Consider the following 17,353-nt stretch of genomic DNA (forward strand, 5'->3'; position numbering starts at 1 on the left):
CAGAAACTGAGGGTGCAAAAGTGATACTGAAGAAACTTCACTTTGTAATGTTAATTCAATGCAATTAATGTTGAGCCACCAACATTGACTTAACATTGTTTCAGTGGTTGCTTGTTTTCTGGGCTGTGCTTAGGCTGCACTATTCTGAGTGGATGAATCCTATGGCTTGAGGTTATTGATCCACGGATCACAGTTATATCTGCGGACACTGCGGATAATCCATGGGTCTGGCAGGCCAAGTAATAAAAAATTCCATTCTGATTAATAACTTCAGACTAACATTTGTGGGCAGTGAGCCACCAAGTTCTACAGATGCACATTTAAATGTAATATAAAACATAATATTACATGTTTTGTCAATTAGAAATGCGCATTTGACAGCAGCTTGAGTTGACAGCAGTAGCCTGAGCTTGAGTTATTCCCTGCAGATGGAAATTTATTTTCATTAGTAAAATCATTAACACTGTCAGGAAAGCCCAAAACGCGACCATTTAGTTGCAGTCTGGAGCCCTGCTCAAAACATCATTAGGTTCATCCACGTAGAACAGCAGTGTCGAAGCACACCTGATGTCAAAATTGTTCCTAGTACTTGCAATGTTGTTTCAACCACAGATGTCAATAGAGATAATTTCAGAATGTATCTTTAAGCAGTAAACAAATCATGTGCCGCCTTCTTGTTTCATTATATTGATGAACATATGGATAAATGGAAAGCTGTAGTTTTATCAGGAATGTTTTATTTGATGTGCCCGTTTCTCTGCTTTGTAGAAACACCCAGGTATCATCAAAGGCTGCACAATGAGAGCAGTTTATATAGTTCATATATATATATATATATATATATATATATATATATATTATATATATATAAACCAGCCTGCCAATAATAATAATAAAATGAAACAAAATAAATATCAAACAACAACAACAAAAGTTGTTCTCTTGAGTTTGGCAAGTTTCTGTAACATAATGTGACCATATACTGAATAATTCTGTTTTGATATAACTCGGTATAAAAAGCACAAAAATAAAGCACTTTGAACTCTGGTGCAAGTCCATTCAAATGACTGTGGCATTAAGCAAACGTGCAGCGCATAAGTGCACCTTAGATTCATCACAATTATTTTTCATTGATGACTATTTACCAAAAATACACTTCAGCGGACAATTGTTTTTGCCTTTTAAACGGTAAAAAGCACAGAAATGTATTTGTGAAAGCATACAACACATTGATAACAAATTCCAAATAAAAATAGAATAAAGTTCTGATGAGCAAATATCAATGGGCTAAAAACAATTGTTTGATTTTTAAGGTACTTATGAATGCAACAATCATTGAGAAGCTCATTGTTCAGGGCCATGGAAAAGCAAATATAATACTGAATGAAAGTGCAATTTCATCATTTTCTGCTGCAAATTCAGTTTTTTTCCCCCCTTAAGTTCTTTAAGACAATAGAGCATCTGTTTGTAAGTCACAAGTCACAGTTTTGTCATTGGTATGTGCAGGTTATTCCAAGGCCCCATCCAGAGCTCCTCCTCGTCTGACTGAGTACGGTCACTGTGTGATCCTAAAGAGTCCCTCACCTCCTGATTGCCCACTGTGGACTCTTGTTCATCCACATTTTGTGTTCTTTCACCCCCACCATTTACCACGTTTGATTTTGAAGCAATACTCTCTGGGCCTGTGGTGCTGGAGGCCAGGGACCCACTGGAGGGCCTGGTCGTGAGGTTCTGTTCACCTGCTGAGGCGCCTGTGATTATGGGACTGTTTAAAGGAATTCGCTCTTCGTGCGTAACAGCAAGTTTGTCCATTTTCTTAAAGTGCTTTCCCAGTCGTATTGGAGAGTTGAGCTTGATGTTGTTGGTGTGTGCGACCCGTCGTGTCCGGATTATTGAGCCATTCTGGGCCAAGTATATGCTCCCATTAATGTTGCTGTGGCTGTTCACATTAGATAGGCGGTTCCTGTGCGATTCAGGTGCACTTTCTTCTCCAGTTGAACTGGTCTCGTATTCACGATCTACAATTAGCTTGATCCTCTTTTTTCTACCGTACTGAAAAAAAAGAAAACAGGAGTGTAAGATGACTACAGAATAACAGGAGGTTTTTTTTTGTTTGTTTTTTACACAGCACACAACAGTGGTGTTCTGTCCAAGGAGGCAAGGAAGGCAGAGCCTTTCAAAAAGGCACAACTAAAGCTATATTATTAACTGTTGTTTTAATTGATGTCCTACCAATGTGCATATAGAGAATATATTTAGAGAATAAATATATTTTATTTAAAAAAAAAAAGTCATGTGTGATATACTGCCATATGTATGATGAATATGGCTCTCCATTCATTCATACATACATGTTTTTAGATAAATCAATTTTTTTTATGACAAACGTTGGGCTTGTGATCTGGAAAACTGTTATAACGTGCTGTTAATTATCAAGAAAAATTCAACAAAATATTATTACAAAATCAGGTTTGATGAATATTAAATGTACACAACAGCTTCCCTAGAAAATTCCCTCCTGGACCACCACTGCATTAAAAAACAAAACAACTTAACACACACACTTAATGTCCTTTCATGAGCTCATTAAAAGCAATGTGCTCATTGACCAAATGTCATTGGATTACAGGTTTCTTATGCAACAAAAACCAACCTAATTTTGATCTGAACATTAATTGCTGACTTAAACTTTTGAAGGGTGACCTGTACAGGTAACACTACATAGGAAAGAGCATGCATGTCATTCGGCAAAGGTTAAGGAGAAATGCCAAGTTGTGCTCAGCGAGAGGAAGACAAGAAGAACAACTCGAATCAGATGAGGGCATTCAAAAGGCCAATAAAAAGTTCAACACAAGAAATGAAGGCAATGGATAGTCTTACTGAACATATCAGAATATACTTCAGGAGGCATCGACAATGTCAACTGCATCTGAATTAGAGTCCTCATCCTCCCCATCTACTTTAAGGATTCTTGGTCCATCCGAAGAGCTTGCACTATCACCAGGGCTGCCACATTTCTCTGAAGTAATTTCTCCTTCTTCGTTCTCATCTATTGGAGAAAGTTTGTCGATCTCTAAAGCTCTTGCTACACTACTGCTTGCCACTGAGAAGCTGCTCATGCTGTGGAAGCTTGAATCTGGTCTTCTCTCTGGAGAATGGCTGCTTTTAGACCTAGAGGACTTTGGATCCTTATTTTGGCCCTCAGAGTCACCTTCTTTCAACTGCCCTTTGCCTTCCCTATCATCCTCATTCATGATGGTCTCTTCTAATGCTTTGGTGTGGGTGAAAGTAGTTGCAGGTTCTGGAGATGATCTGCTGCTCTTTTGCCTGTAGGTTGCTGATCTCTGGGTACCACTGCCAGCAAAACTAGCTTTGAACTTGATGCTTTCAGAGGTTGTGCTGCTGTGTCTGGACTGGGAAGACCTGACAGGTGACACTGTTCCTCTTTCCTCTGATGATTTGACACTCTCTATTCCGCTGCTATCTTCCTCCGAGCTTGACTCCTTTGCAGCCTCTTGTCCGGAATCAGATTCATTCTCCGTCTCGTATGTTCTCTCTGTGTCTGACTCTTGTTCTGTCTCAATCTCTGTGTCTTGGTCTGAGTCTGATTCAGTCCTTGACTCTATTTCAGTGTCATCTAGCGGAGTTTTTATTTGGCTCTCCCTGTCTGAATCAACAGGACTCTGGTCTTGATCATCATCCGAGTCTAAACTACTCATATGTGCTCCTTCTTGGAGTCTGTATGGATGGTAAGGTGTGAACGACATGGCACTTCCAGTGTACGACTGATGAATTATGTCTTCCCAGTTTCTACCTCTTTCTTGCTCACTTTCCACAATTTCACCTGGGATTCTCTGTGATTCTCTCTCTGGCTCTTTGAGTACCCAAGAGTTTGAGGCGTTCCCATTACTCTCATGATCTACAGTCCCACTAATGCTACTCAGAGTGTTCTTTTGAGTCTGCAATGTTTTAAAGATGTTCATCTGACTCAAAACTTTACCAAGTCTTGTCTTTGCTGAAGGCATGGCTTCTTTAGTCTGGAAATAGCTTCCATCAATGACCATGCCATTGTCCACACAGTTTGAATGCTGCATCCTGGTTGGTTTGGGGTCATCAGTACTTCCTCCTTTCTCCTCAGGAACTGCAGTCGGAAAAATTTTGTTGTTCTTCCATGGAAGGTGGAATGGAGCTGGACCGGGCCTTCTGTCAAACATTTGGCTGAGTTGTATGGGTGCTTTGAGTGTAGTTTCAGCCTTTGAGCTGTAAGGGTGTGTTATGCCCTCAGATGGTCCAGGCAGGTGTTTCTCAAGCCCTGGATGTTGGTCTCCAAAACTTAGTCTAGGCCTCCATGGTGGAGACTTGCCTGGTGGTGGAGCCAGCCTTCTGCCTTGCCTCACAACCTATTACATTGATATTAGCCAGGATTTTTATCATTCAGAACATTTAGTTTACATTTCAAATCACTCATACTCTTTGTGACTTTGGCCATTTCACATGACTCACGTCAGCATTCCCAAATGCACTTTGGGGAGTGTCAAGGGACAACATTACCCCCAGTACAACATTGTAACACTATGGTTAAATTTGAACTTGAACCCAATTTCCATTGATTACTGGACAATCAGCATGATATATCATTACATGGGTGATGCCAGCAAAAATCAAAACATAATGATCCAGGATGGCCAATTCCTATCCTGCAGAGTTTAGCTTCATCCCTAATCAAACACACCTGCCTGTAATTTCCAATTAGGGATGGAGCTAAAATCTACAGACCAGTGAATCCTGAACCCTCCTGGACCGGACTGGCCCATCCCTGCCCTAAATGGTATCCATGCCCTTGTTTTGCAAAACTCTTGTGAGAATCACCCTAACCATACACCTTGGAGTAAATGTGCTCTTGTATGAGGATCACCTTCTAGATATTCCTGAGTGATAAAGAACATATCTGTTTAAAGCAAAATATCATCAAAAACATATCATTACATTTAGAGTAAAAGAAAACTGACCAGTATTTTTATTTAATTTTTTGCAATGATTCTAAGTAATCGCAAGGACCTATTTTTTGTAGGCTCAAATATGTTTCATTTGGTTGCACTATGTTTAATGTTCATTGTGCAAACCTCCGGCTTCCTTGCCACCTTGTTATCTGCTTTTCATGTGAATGTCGAAGTGCTGAAGGCATTGGAGCCCTGACATGAGTCATGTGTAAGGGCCTTAAGCCAGAGGCAGGATAAAACTAACTTTATTAAAAAAAATACTGCACATTGTATTGGTTTAAGCCAACCAAACAGAACAAATAAATATGTGATACCTCTCCCTCAGATTCGTGTGGACTGTAGTAGTAGCTACCGTCATCTTCCATAATCACCTCTCCATATTCATCATACATTCCTGCTGGAGAGATCAGCTTCCGTCGACTCCCATACTGAGGCAAGTCATATCTAAACAACAGGTTTACATGATTAATGCATATTCCTCAAACACACACACCAATGCAAACATTCCTGAATAAATGAGCAACAACTTTGTCCCTATCCACTAAATCAAAACTATAACATTTGGAACAGAGAAATGAAAAGGCAAATCCAATAAGTAAGATTTAGTAGCAGAACCTCCACATAACACTGAATGGAAAAGGTCAAAACAGACCTTCATTAAAGGACTTTGAGTATTCTTGGGGAGCAGCAGGCTGTCTGAACCCAAATACAGCTCAGACATCCCATTTAACAAGAAACGGGCTGAAATTCAGGATTATATTGACCCTCACCCGCCTGTAGTCATGGAGGCCTTTCAATTGGATTTATTGAGAATAGAAGGATATATAAGACCAATGTGAGATATGGATGGGGACTGCTACCGATGAAATTTGTATGACCTGCTTTAAAACATAGTAAAAAAAAACTTACTAGCATTTAATTCTGCTCAAATATATTTGATAGTCTGCAATTACCATCACTTCCCTCAGGAGGGCATTCATTTATAGCATTTATTATTTCTATTTTCTCCAGCTCATTACGATTCCAGTTCACCTTGCACAAGCATCAGTAAATAATCGTATTTGCTATTACAGTCAAAAACACAAATTGATGCCCACAATGTTAAGGGAAAATGACAAAGTTCATCATCTGGAAGACATAAAATGGTGCGAAAATCATACAAACTGATTTATTAAAAGCAGCAGGCCAGGAATATATCTGAAAGGTGTGATTTAGGCCAGCAGCGCATTTTAACCAATGAACGCACACTCACCCATGGTCATAGTTATAGTAATCCTGTGTATAATAGTCCTGTCCTGGGTCAATGCCAGATTCCATAGAGAGCTCCTGTAAGCGGAGTAAAGAGTTATAATTCAAAGTGTGCATCACTTTAGGCGAAATCCTTGGGAAAGTCAGATGAAAGTGCTGTCCATTAAAAAAAAAAAAAAAAAAAAAAAAAAAAAAAAACAATTCTGAATGCAGTATACAGTATTTGTATATTCTACTACAGCATGTTCAGCTCAACAGAAACAGTTTTCTGCAAGGAGAAAAGTTGAGATTCTCTACTCTACCTCTGGTCTCAACAGTGAGGGCCGAAGCAACTGCTGTTGCTGCACAGCATTTAGAAGAGAAACAGTGCAGAAACAAGAGAGAAATGTAGGAATATTACATTTGTGAATTTATGAGGTGGTGAATAATAGAAGATGAATACAGTTGGATCCACAAGTCTGAGATTACACTGAAAATCTGCAATTCAAAACAAAATCTAAATTTACACCTGAGAGTTGTAAGTCTGAAAAAAATGCATGAAATCAGCAAATTTGTGACATCTGAGAACGGATTTGTACAAAGATTTACTTGCTTTCAGACACTGACATTCTTCAATTTTTGTTTATTTTAGTTAACATTTTCACTCATATTATGCTTATGAAATAAATTGTATTAAAAAAAAGCTATCCAATAAGAAAACCTGAAAATAGAAGCATTTTCACTAGTGTTGCCAGACTTTAGGATCCCATTGTAAAATATAGGGAGAAGAGAATAAATCTGTTTACATATGAAGTCTTGAAATGTTGACCGGGACAATTAGTAATTATACAGTTTAGTGTCAATTATTTATTTATTTATAACTATTATAACTATTTATTTATCTATCATATTGCTGTTGCTATAGTTTTATAAAAGACACTTTAGCATTCATAAAATCTAACCTCCTAAGAGCAAAAACATTTGAGAAATGTTATCAGCAAGTCAAACTCCAGACTGACAGATCTAGCCTTCAGCAATTGAGATCTTGACAAATAGTTATTTCCTCTCTCATCACTGTCCCTATCAAAAAGCATCAACTGATAAAAATGATGGCCAATAAAACTGTCTCAAGATGGGACATTATTTAAACATAATGCAATTCCAAAGAATATAAACACATACCTCGTGATGCCCGTAGCCTCTCCTGTGAGGAGATAACAGTATGGAAATAAAGTCAGTAAGGTTATCAAAATAAAACCTTGATATTTAATATCTAGAAAAAGTTTTAATTCTTTTTTCTCAAACTGGATGGTCAGATCACAAAGTCTTTAAATGTTTAGCATATACATGAGATTGAAGTCCTTGAGTCCTAGAGGTTTCAAAGACAATGTCAATAAAGCTTTTGCATGGCTGTCTCAAACTCTGATAAATAATGTATAACTGTGAAGAACTGAGCATATGTGTGTGGATTATTATGCAGAAATGCAGTAGATATGGGGGAAAAACTAATGGTTGTCTTCAGCACAATTTCCCATGATGATGCATTATGATTTTAATAGGTAACACTTTATTTCGATAGTCCACTTCTACTAAGTCTACTGGTCATTAGAGTATTAGTACTGTCTGCTTCATATCTGCTGATGGTCCGCCAACAGACATTCTACTGACTAAAAGTAACTTTCCAAGTCAACTTCCTCTAACCCAACAGTCTACTAATGATATAATGAGAGTTATTTGACATGTCGTTGAAGAGGTACTTACAGTTAGTAGAATGTCTAAAGGGGACTATAGAAAATTAAGCGTAACCTACTAATACGTCAATTTATTTTTTTAACCACTAGAATTTCTTTATCGACTGTGCTATTAATTAAGAGATTTTAGTCTTGGGAACATTAGTTTAGGGGGCAATGAGTGTTCATTACCTCATCAAATAATGATTCAGTGTTAACACAACTAATTCAAAGTAGACAATACGAGAATGACATGCCTTTAGAGGAGAAAAGCTTTACACTGTTTAGCTGCAAGGACACATGGCACATGTTAACACCCTCAAGCCTTTAATGATATTAGACAATATCATCTGTGACAATGCTTGGCACGCAAAGACAGCCTAAAAAAAATTGATAACAGTTTATCAGGTGTGTTAGGGGTACACAGAGTGTACATGGAGACGGGCCAGCCTTTCCTAAGTGGTAGGGCCATTTCACTGAAAGCGTAGCAAATTAAAATTCTCTCCAGGCAGCAGATCAGCGAGAGCAAATTACAGCAATTCTTCCCTGATGTGGGCATAACGAGGGATTCAAATGAAGATTTATCTCTTAACGATAATGCGACTTTCAAGGGACTTCTGTTTTGTTGACTTTTCTCTCTCTATGCGAGCGTGTTTGCAGGTGCAGTAATGTGGCAGTCCATGAATTAAACATGATGTATTACATGATATGTAATTATAATTAAAGTATATAATTATACACTATGATTAAATACTAATTATGTTATATAGTTTTAACTGGGTCATGGTACGATTGCAGTGGCATTTCCATCTCCTTTTTTGTCTTTCAAAAAACGAAACTTAAATTAAACCTACTGTTCTATATTAATTATCTTCTTTCTGATTTCCTTCAAGGTCACACTAAATAATTATTGATTTACATTTTTTTTTTACCGTTGGCTGGCATGCTCTTTGTAGGTGGAGTTAATGTTAATTAAAATAATGGGAACCACTGAAAGCACATAGAAGAAGGTATTTTAGATTCAAAAAGGCTACCATATAGATCTCACATCATGTTATGTTGAGATCTATATGGTAGCCTTTTTGTATTTAAAATACCTTCTTCTATGTGCTTTCAGTGGTTCCCATTATTTTGGATCTATATACAGTGTCTATAGAAGTATATATAATGATTTTTTTATTAAAGGTGCTATATGTAGCTTTTCTACTAAAATGAATCCGTTTTTTATTGCCTGTGTGTGAAGGGGTTGTAATCTCACATTAAAATGATCCACTTTGCGGATTTTCCTATTACCTCTGAAAGCAAGTATTCTTATTTTTATGTGAAGGTGCCGGGTCGGATTTACCGCGAAATCCAGTGACGTGACCTGCATGCGCGCTCCCGTCCCGAGCCTCTCGCCTCGTCTACTGACTTTGCACTCAACAGCGACGACACTGCAACTTATGACATGGAGTCTGCTAACACTAAGAAACGACCTGCTCCCAGCACAACACAAACTCCAACACAAACTCCACATAATGATAAAAAACAAAAAAAAGTTTTATCTGCTGAAGCTCGTCAGGCCAAACGTGAATCGGATCAACTTCGGACGAAAACACGGATCAACATCGGCAGGGCTTTTGAATCATGGAGAAACCTCCGCTTTGTATTGGTTGCAATCTGAAACATCACCGCTAGAGGCCGCTGAAAACTACATATAGCACCTTTAATTAATAACCAAAAATTGTATAAATTATATTAATGATAACAGGACAAACACCACTGATATGTCAAAAGACCCTTGCATTTTTTAAAATGGATTTTGACCAAAAATGTAGAATTTGATGAAGATTTGTGTGATAAATACAAACATAAAAAAGTTATTTATTACTATTATAAATAATATAAATAGTTACCATAGTACAAATAGGTTAAAAAGGGTCATTCTTACAATATGCATATTAATTAAATTAATGATGTGTAATTATGTCATGATTCCTGTTTTGTGTTCCCCTTGTCTTGTGTGCACTTTTGTTATTTCCTGTTCTGTGCCATGTTTTGTAGTCCTTTGTAGTTTTTCTTGTTTATTAATCTCCCCAGGTGTTTCTGATTAGCCACGCCCACTTGTTATCTTGTTTAGCTTGTTTGCCTTTGTATTTAAGCCCTGTGTCTAGTTCAGTCTTGGTTGTCTCAGTTCTTAATGTTATTGTATGTTGGCTGTTTGGTTCCTGTGTCCAGTTTCCCTAGGCTGAGTTTGTCTAGTTTTGGGTTTATTTAATAAAGTTTGCTGCACGTGGATCCTGCTTCCTCCTATCATTCAACCAGATTGTTACAAATTACATATATCAATGTATGTGTTAGCACATTGTTCTTTTTATAATCCAAAACACTAAATTAATGTGTTGACAGTACTAGTTTTAAACATATATGCTTTTTTTTGCAGTTTGTATGTTGCCATCTGCTTTGAAACGTTGACTAAAAAGACAATAGTGGTGACAGATGAATCTTATTTGATCGTGCTAAATTTAACAGAGCTTTCCCTCCTCCCTCTGATTGCCATAAGGATGTTTGCTTGTTTGTCTGTTCTCGAACACTGTTAATATGTCATGATGGCAACTGCTAGTCTTAATGGAACATGGCGCTACAGAGTAGATAAACAAATCAAGATATGAGATGGGAAAGTGTGGCATGCCTGGGTTATCTGCAAAGAAATCTTGAAGGAATAGTTATTTATGTTAAGTTTTAGGTATTTCCAGGTTTTAAGCTTTTCTTTGCCAAGGAAGTGACACATGAGTATTGACACAACTCATCTTTGCTCTGTAAAAGAACTTTAAATGGTTGCATAACAAAGAAAAGGATAATTACAATTCAGTGTACAAATAAATGGAAGAAAGAAGAACAAATCACAATTCAAATAACAAATATTGCAATAATGCTTAACATTCATTAGGAGATTTTCTGACTTTTCTCTTAAATTTCTTTAGTTTAACAACACTGAATAAAGCCAAAAATATATAGCACATGAACAATGAGGTGACCTACAAAACAAATGTCTGTATTAAGGGGCTGAATTTATTGCAGAACTTTAATAGGGAAAAAGGTTTAAAACAAAGCCTAACCAGAATATCCGAGTCACATCAATACAGTGCTGCTCATTGTAAACAGAAGGTGGAATCATTACAGAAACAGAACATAATCAATTTTCATAAGGTCATGGAGACACTTCTGAATGTGCTACAGCACAAGAACAAAAACAATATGGTATAGTTGTGTACTGCTGCGAGTCGACAATAATCGGATGTAATGGTTCAGTATCCGTCCATTAGTATCACAACAATTAAAGCTGGGATTAGGAGGACGTTTGCTGAATTGAATGCAGCGTGTTTCCATCTCAAAGAGTAAATGGAGGACATGTCGCCAATCACACAAGCTCTCTATCTCACACACACACACACACACACACACACACACACACACACACACACACACACACACACACACACACACACACACACACACACACAAAATTGATTTAGCCGGTAATTACAACCAACTTGACGACTCGGTTGCCTCTCAAACCTCCTAATGTGTGCACAGTCACGTAACATAAAGCCATTTAACATTAAAACAAACTTGTTTCTTTTCTGCACCTTTCTAGTCCTTCTACCAGAGACCCATAACAGCTATGTCTGATAAATAAATTGATCATAGTTTACATAAATATCCTGTGACAGATATTGGTGAAAACTGGTAGAGAGTTTAAATGTGGCCACAGAGGCTAAGCTAACACAATTATCAAAAGAGGGAGAAAAAAAGAAAATAAAGAAAAAAATGAGAGGTGAGAGCATGCAGTGTACCCCAGAGAAAAAGTTTTATAGAGGACATTGATCCTATCCAGTGCCAGTAACTTGTAGCCCAACATTAGGGCATATGAAAAAGAGAATTTCTGAATAAGTAATAATGTTTTGTGTACTAAAACAGTTTGAAGGGATACAATAAAATGCCTGTATGAATGGTTTAATCTCAACTAAATAACAAAACACTCTTGCAAAACTGATTAAAAATATTTTACAAAAACTGTGAAGCACAAACACTTGATTTTGTGTTATAGTAAGATGAAACACAATGGTAAGACAAAAAGTAAAGATGACAAAAATATAGTGATAGTCTAATGGGCCATTCACACAGGACACATTCTCTTGCTCCATCGCCATTTTTTAATGATTAAATTGGTATTTTTGGTCTACGTGCACGTGTGCTAGATTAACCTTTTTTCCCCATTTCACTCTTCAGTGTCTCTAGTGCCACATTTTAATTATTTTATTTACAGTGTGGTGGATCAGTGTCAGGTTACAAAACATCACGTTTCTGGGGGTTTAAAAAAAATTTACATGTATGCTTTAATCCAAAGTGACTTAAGCCGCGTTTCCACAGAAATTACCCGGAACAATATGTCCCAGGAACTTTTTTCCAAGGAACTTTTTTCCCCAGACCTATTGCTGTCTGCGTTTCCACCGCGGTTTAAAGTACCAAGAAGATTAGGCAAATAGTCCGGTGACGTAGGACTGCGCGCAACTTTACAGTTCCTGCTGGATTTCATCCTCTGAATTTAAGTTTAAAAAAGCCTGAACCTGTTGTATTTTTTAACCTCCATTGTTGATTCGCATAGCAGACAACTGTTACTGCACGCAACACAACAGATAGTGATGCTGCATGGAGTCAACCAATCAAAATGCAGCATGAACTCAACCAATCATCATGTTCAGCTCCCAAGTCCCACCCCTGAAAGTACTACCTTGCGAGCAGGGACTTTCGGAGGGGGAAATATTTACCCAGAACTTCATTTAGACCCTGGTTCCTGTGGTCGAAACACAACGAGTACCACCACAAAGTTCCAAGTTCCTGGGGAAAGTTCCTGCGGTGGAAATGCAGCTTTACTTTGCGTTGAAAGTATACCTTTAATCAAACTATGCATTCCCTGGGAAGCATGGCATTTCTAGGAACACCTTGTCCATAATATTTACATATGAACATGACTTCTTTTCAGTTCCGCTGTACTAAAATGTTTGCTAGAATGCATCCTGTGTGAACTGCCTCTAAAAGAGTGATAGCAACATGGACAAATAGAGTGTCACATGATAGTGGACTGAGATGGAAAGCGTTTCTCCAGCTCCTCCACTAGTGAGTTCATGTTTGGATTGGGCTCTGGTGGTGGTGCTTCTTGCACAGGCTCCGCATCTGACACGCCAGCCTCTGGTTCGACAGACACTTGTGGTTTAGGGACAATCTTTGGCGGGCACTGCTTTTTATCTATTTGTCTGTACATGTTGGCAACGGATTTCTCTAAGTCTGCTATGTTCTGGAAGTTCTTCAGGATCCCCTTGAGTTCCCTCTTAGGAGGCTCCGGCTCAGACGGCGGTGGAGGTGCTGCGGGGCGTAAGGACACCGGTCGGAGGGATGTGATGGAGGGAAGAGGAGGAAGGACAAATGGAGAAGGAGGCATGGGACGGGAAAAGACTGGTGATAAGGCAGGGGGGAGAGGAGGAGGAGGTGGAGGGGCTGGATGTGGAGGAACAGGTGAGGATGGAGGGATAGGAATAGACTGGGGTGGGGGACTGAAGGGGGGTGGAAGAGGTGGTGGTGGTGGAGGACTGGAGGGAGGTGGAGGAGGTGGTGGTGGTGGGGCAGGTATATCTGGAGGGTCGGGGATAATCTCCACATTGACCTCATAAGACTCCGCATCAGGATAGGAAGTTATTCTGCTGTACTTCCGCAGAACTGGCGGAGTGGGCTTGTGACTGGGCGGAGGTGTTCCATCACTCTGGGTAATAATTATGGATGGGGGCCTGTTGTTATGTCCCATGATTGAAGATTGTGGGGTCTCAAAAACAGAGAGAAAGATATCAGAAGAGAGTGACCCACGAGAGTCCTGGCCTTGCCTTTGCCTCATGTCCTGCATGGCCTGCTGCTCAAACTGCCGTGCCTGCTCTTTTACTGTCAATTTGGGCTCTGTGTCTTCGTCCTCAAGCCCATCAAATTCATCAATCATTTCTTTACTGTCCTTAAGGCCAGACTTCAGAAGTTGCAGCTCCCACTGAACTGGGTCCATTACCACCCTTCTACTCCGTAGGGCTTCATTGGTCTCACATTTGTGCAATCTAGAGGGTAAAGTCCAGGAGTGTCCTGAGCCTGCAGATGGGAAGCGCAGGATGGACTTTCCCAGACCTCTCATGCTGGGTGAATACATGCCCAGGAGGTACCTCAGATTTTGGTGCTCAGGGCTGCTGAGGGTGCCGTCATCATGGTACAGGGGGTTGGTTGTAGTAAGCGGGTTCTCATCTGAAAGGAAGGTAATGTTGCTTTCCGACTTGGGCAAGTTGTTCAGTAGGATTCCATTAGCGGTGGACAGCTTGTGAGCAGCGATGGCACGGGTGGCAAATGAGCTAATGAGACGCTGCCGATCGCCATCCTTCAGAACACACCTCTTAGTCCTGCTTTCAGCATAACCGCAAAAAGAGACAAAGAACGACTTAACAGAGGATGTGTACAACAAGGTAGACGGGGAAGTAGGATGGAAGCCAGCTACAAAAAGCACCTGCCTGGATTGACTTCAGTAAAAATAACAAAAAGTGCTAATTAAATCCTAAGCAAACATCTACAACACATTCCAATGAAGGGCACTAACACAGTTCTTAGCTAATATCACTAATTAGAAGGAGCGAGGCAACTGATCACAATGCTAGGCAATGGAAGGCAAGAATGTTCAACAGCTTTCTGAGAAACAATCACAAATACATCACTACCTTAAAACATTTGGAAACAGACGCCTGCCTACTTACTTAGGTCTGATATCCAAGAAATGAGAATGAGAGATGAGGAAAAGACAAAATAAGTGAAAAAAAGTGAAATTAGCAATATGTTAAAAAAACGTTTTGTAAAGTTTATACTGTAAGTGTTAGTCTTTTAAGGGGGAAACCAGCCTAACACCAGACACAATCATTCCAGAGAAACCAGTTTAGGGGTGCAGTAACACAGTTATTCCAGTGTTAATGGTTAGATAATCACAATTAGGTCCGGGTAGCAGTATAAAAACAGCCAGTTCAGAAAAAGGGTAGAAAATGCTCACGTAAAGCTTAATTACGTAACATGCACCAAAGCTGTCTAGAAAACGAAAACCAGCAAGGAATCAGTTGGTTGCTTATTCTTACTCCACAGGGAGTATATGGAAATCCCTGGAATTGTATGATAAAAAGTAAATGAAATTCGGCATATTCATAGAAGACATACTGTCTTTTATTATGCCAGTTTGGGGTCAAAAGATATGGAACAATTTAAAATAAACAACAAAAAAGGTAAAACAAAATTGTTGGCATGCAAAACACTTCTGAATATGACAGTGAAAAAGATGGGAATTTTGATTGTATCTTGGCAACAAAACTTTTTTGCCAATTAAATTGCCTCGAGGGCAAATCTCCTGCCTTCCTGCACCTCCTAAAAAGTCCAGTCTTCAACAAATTTGAGTCAGATGATAATCAGACCATGATAAAAGTGGATCTTTGATATTCCAACAAACCTTCCTGTAATATTCTGTGAAATGATGACTACAAACACACCAAACAAGATGGGAATCTGTATATTATAACTTTTTTTGAAACCTTGTGAGCTTGGGACCATACCCTAGGGGTAACAAAACAGTTTGGTGATCACCCCAACCTGGAACACCATCAACAAAAGCCCTAGCCCAAGCTTTGCTTAGCCATAAAATCAGGTTATGTTAATTCATATGTTTATTAATTAGAAATACTGCACCCAGAGCATCTTAACAACCAAACAAAAATTTCCATTTACTCAAATTGAAGTTCTTGTTCTAATCGTACAACTCTAAATTATAATTTAAACAAGATGCTTTCTTGTTTAAAAATGGCAATGTGGTTAATTTTTTTTAATGTAATTTAGAGTCATAAACAGACTTTTAAAAAAAAACTTTTTTAGACTATTTATATCAGTCAGTGTTTGGAGACATTGACAAGTAAAGTTCTGAAGGAATAAAACTTACATGGTGCTGTCACCGAGTTCTTCATACAGATTGTTGGTGGCAGCACCTCCGGATTTGCCAGTGGGAAGCGCCATTTGGATCCTGGCTGTTTTTGCACATTCTGCCTGCCGTCTTTAGATAATGAAGTCAACAAGTTGAGCAAAATAAAAGCATTGTCTTATATAATGAAATATTCTCTGGACATTTAGCTATTTTGAAGTTTCTCAGATAAAAAATACCAAAATAACATAAATAAATAATAATAATTAGATCAGTGGTTCTCAAATTGTGGGTCAGAGACAGCAATATAATAATAATAATAATAATAATAATAATAATAATAATAATAATAATAATAATAATAATAAACAATGCTATGTAAATAATAAAATGCAACCAAGCCTATAATCTTGTATAGTTAGGAGTGAGTGTACAATAAAAAATACTTTTTTTAAAAAACAAAAGTTAAAATGATATTTTGGCTAAAATGTATCTAAGCTTGTCATATTTTGGCAAACGCCACCATGGACAGGTTGCAAGATGTTCCCTCGTCCTTGGAAAATTACACACACACACAAACAATTTTTTTTTTTTTTGCAGTGAATTATCGACTGTCAAGAGCATTTAGAAACCAAACACTCAAAAAATATTTTTTATGTTAATACATTTCACTGTTGTTGATTTTTGTTGTTGTATCATTGACTTTTGTACAACAAGCTATTTAGGTAGTGTTGGGTTGCTATTTGGTTTTTGCTATTATATTTTTTTAATGTAAAATCTGGGTCTTGAAGCAATATCATTTGAGAACCACTGAATTTAATAATGCTTGAGAGAGGGAAATGTTTAGGATATATAACCAACATATCATAACACATACATGTCTCTGTACAATACTTACTCTTTGAATCTGAAATTGATGCATTGTGAAAAGAAGAAAAAAGAGATATATTAGACGATGACACTTATTGCACAGCAGTATCAGTAAAAGCACTGCAAAAATGTATGGTGGATTTCAGCCACACAATTAATAAATTGGCTCTCTGATCCCAATAAGTATGAATTATCTTCATCCTGAACTAAACCATCAATGATTCTAGAATGACCCTTATATCTCTAGCTCAGATCCTGTCATCTCGTTCCTGAATCTCATCGTCAGGTCTGCCATATGGCACTGGCTCAGCTGGCACAACATGTAAAACTCAACTACAGACGGTTTTCTCATATTTACCTCTCATGGCCTTAATTAATCTTCTTTCACACCGAATAAACACAAGAACAGGCAGTTCTCATAGGTGTTACCATTGTGAAAAGAGAGAATGTGTGAACGCATAAATGTTGCACTGAAATCCCAGCGGAGGGAAGCTGCCTGCTTAACACAAAAT

General features: G+C 38.3%; 2 protein-coding genes across 3 annotated transcripts in view; both read right to left on the minus strand.

The window, feature by feature from the left end:
* Positions 1-1,401: 1,401 nt before the first annotated feature.
* The window catches only part of LOC307147159 (protocadherin-15-like), a 214,432-nt gene continuing 198,480 nt past the window's right edge, over positions 1,402-17,353 (minus strand). For both annotated transcript variants that reach the window (XM_079851679.1, XM_079851680.1), the window contains 6 exons: positions 15,993-16,103; positions 7,410-7,431; positions 6,551-6,589; positions 6,253-6,326; positions 5,315-5,444; positions 1,402-2,052 (listed from right to left, as the gene is read on the minus strand). In XM_079851679.1, the coding sequence (XP_079707805.1) occupies positions 1,480-2,052; positions 5,315-5,444; positions 6,253-6,326; positions 6,551-6,589; positions 7,410-7,431; positions 15,993-16,103 (949 nt within the window). In that variant the 3' untranslated portion in view covers positions 1,402-1,479. The remainder of the gene's footprint in view (positions 2,053-5,314; positions 5,445-6,252; positions 6,327-6,550; positions 6,590-7,409; positions 7,432-15,992; positions 16,104-17,353) is intronic.
* On the minus strand, positions 10,751-15,661 carry LOC307147404 (protocadherin-15-like; the record flags this gene model as incomplete). Its single annotated transcript, XM_079852138.1, has 3 exons — positions 10,751-11,374; positions 11,426-14,465; positions 15,650-15,661. The coding sequence occupies 2 exons, from the start codon at positions 15,659-15,661 to the stop codon at positions 13,068-13,070; spliced, it is 1,410 nt and encodes a 469-aa protein (XP_079708264.1). The 3' UTR covers positions 10,751-11,374; positions 11,426-13,067.

This window comes from Squalius cephalus (assembly GCF_949319135.1).
Source record: "Squalius cephalus genome assembly, chromosome: 19".
NCBI lineage: Eukaryota > Metazoa > Chordata > Actinopteri > Cypriniformes > Leuciscidae > Squalius > Squalius cephalus.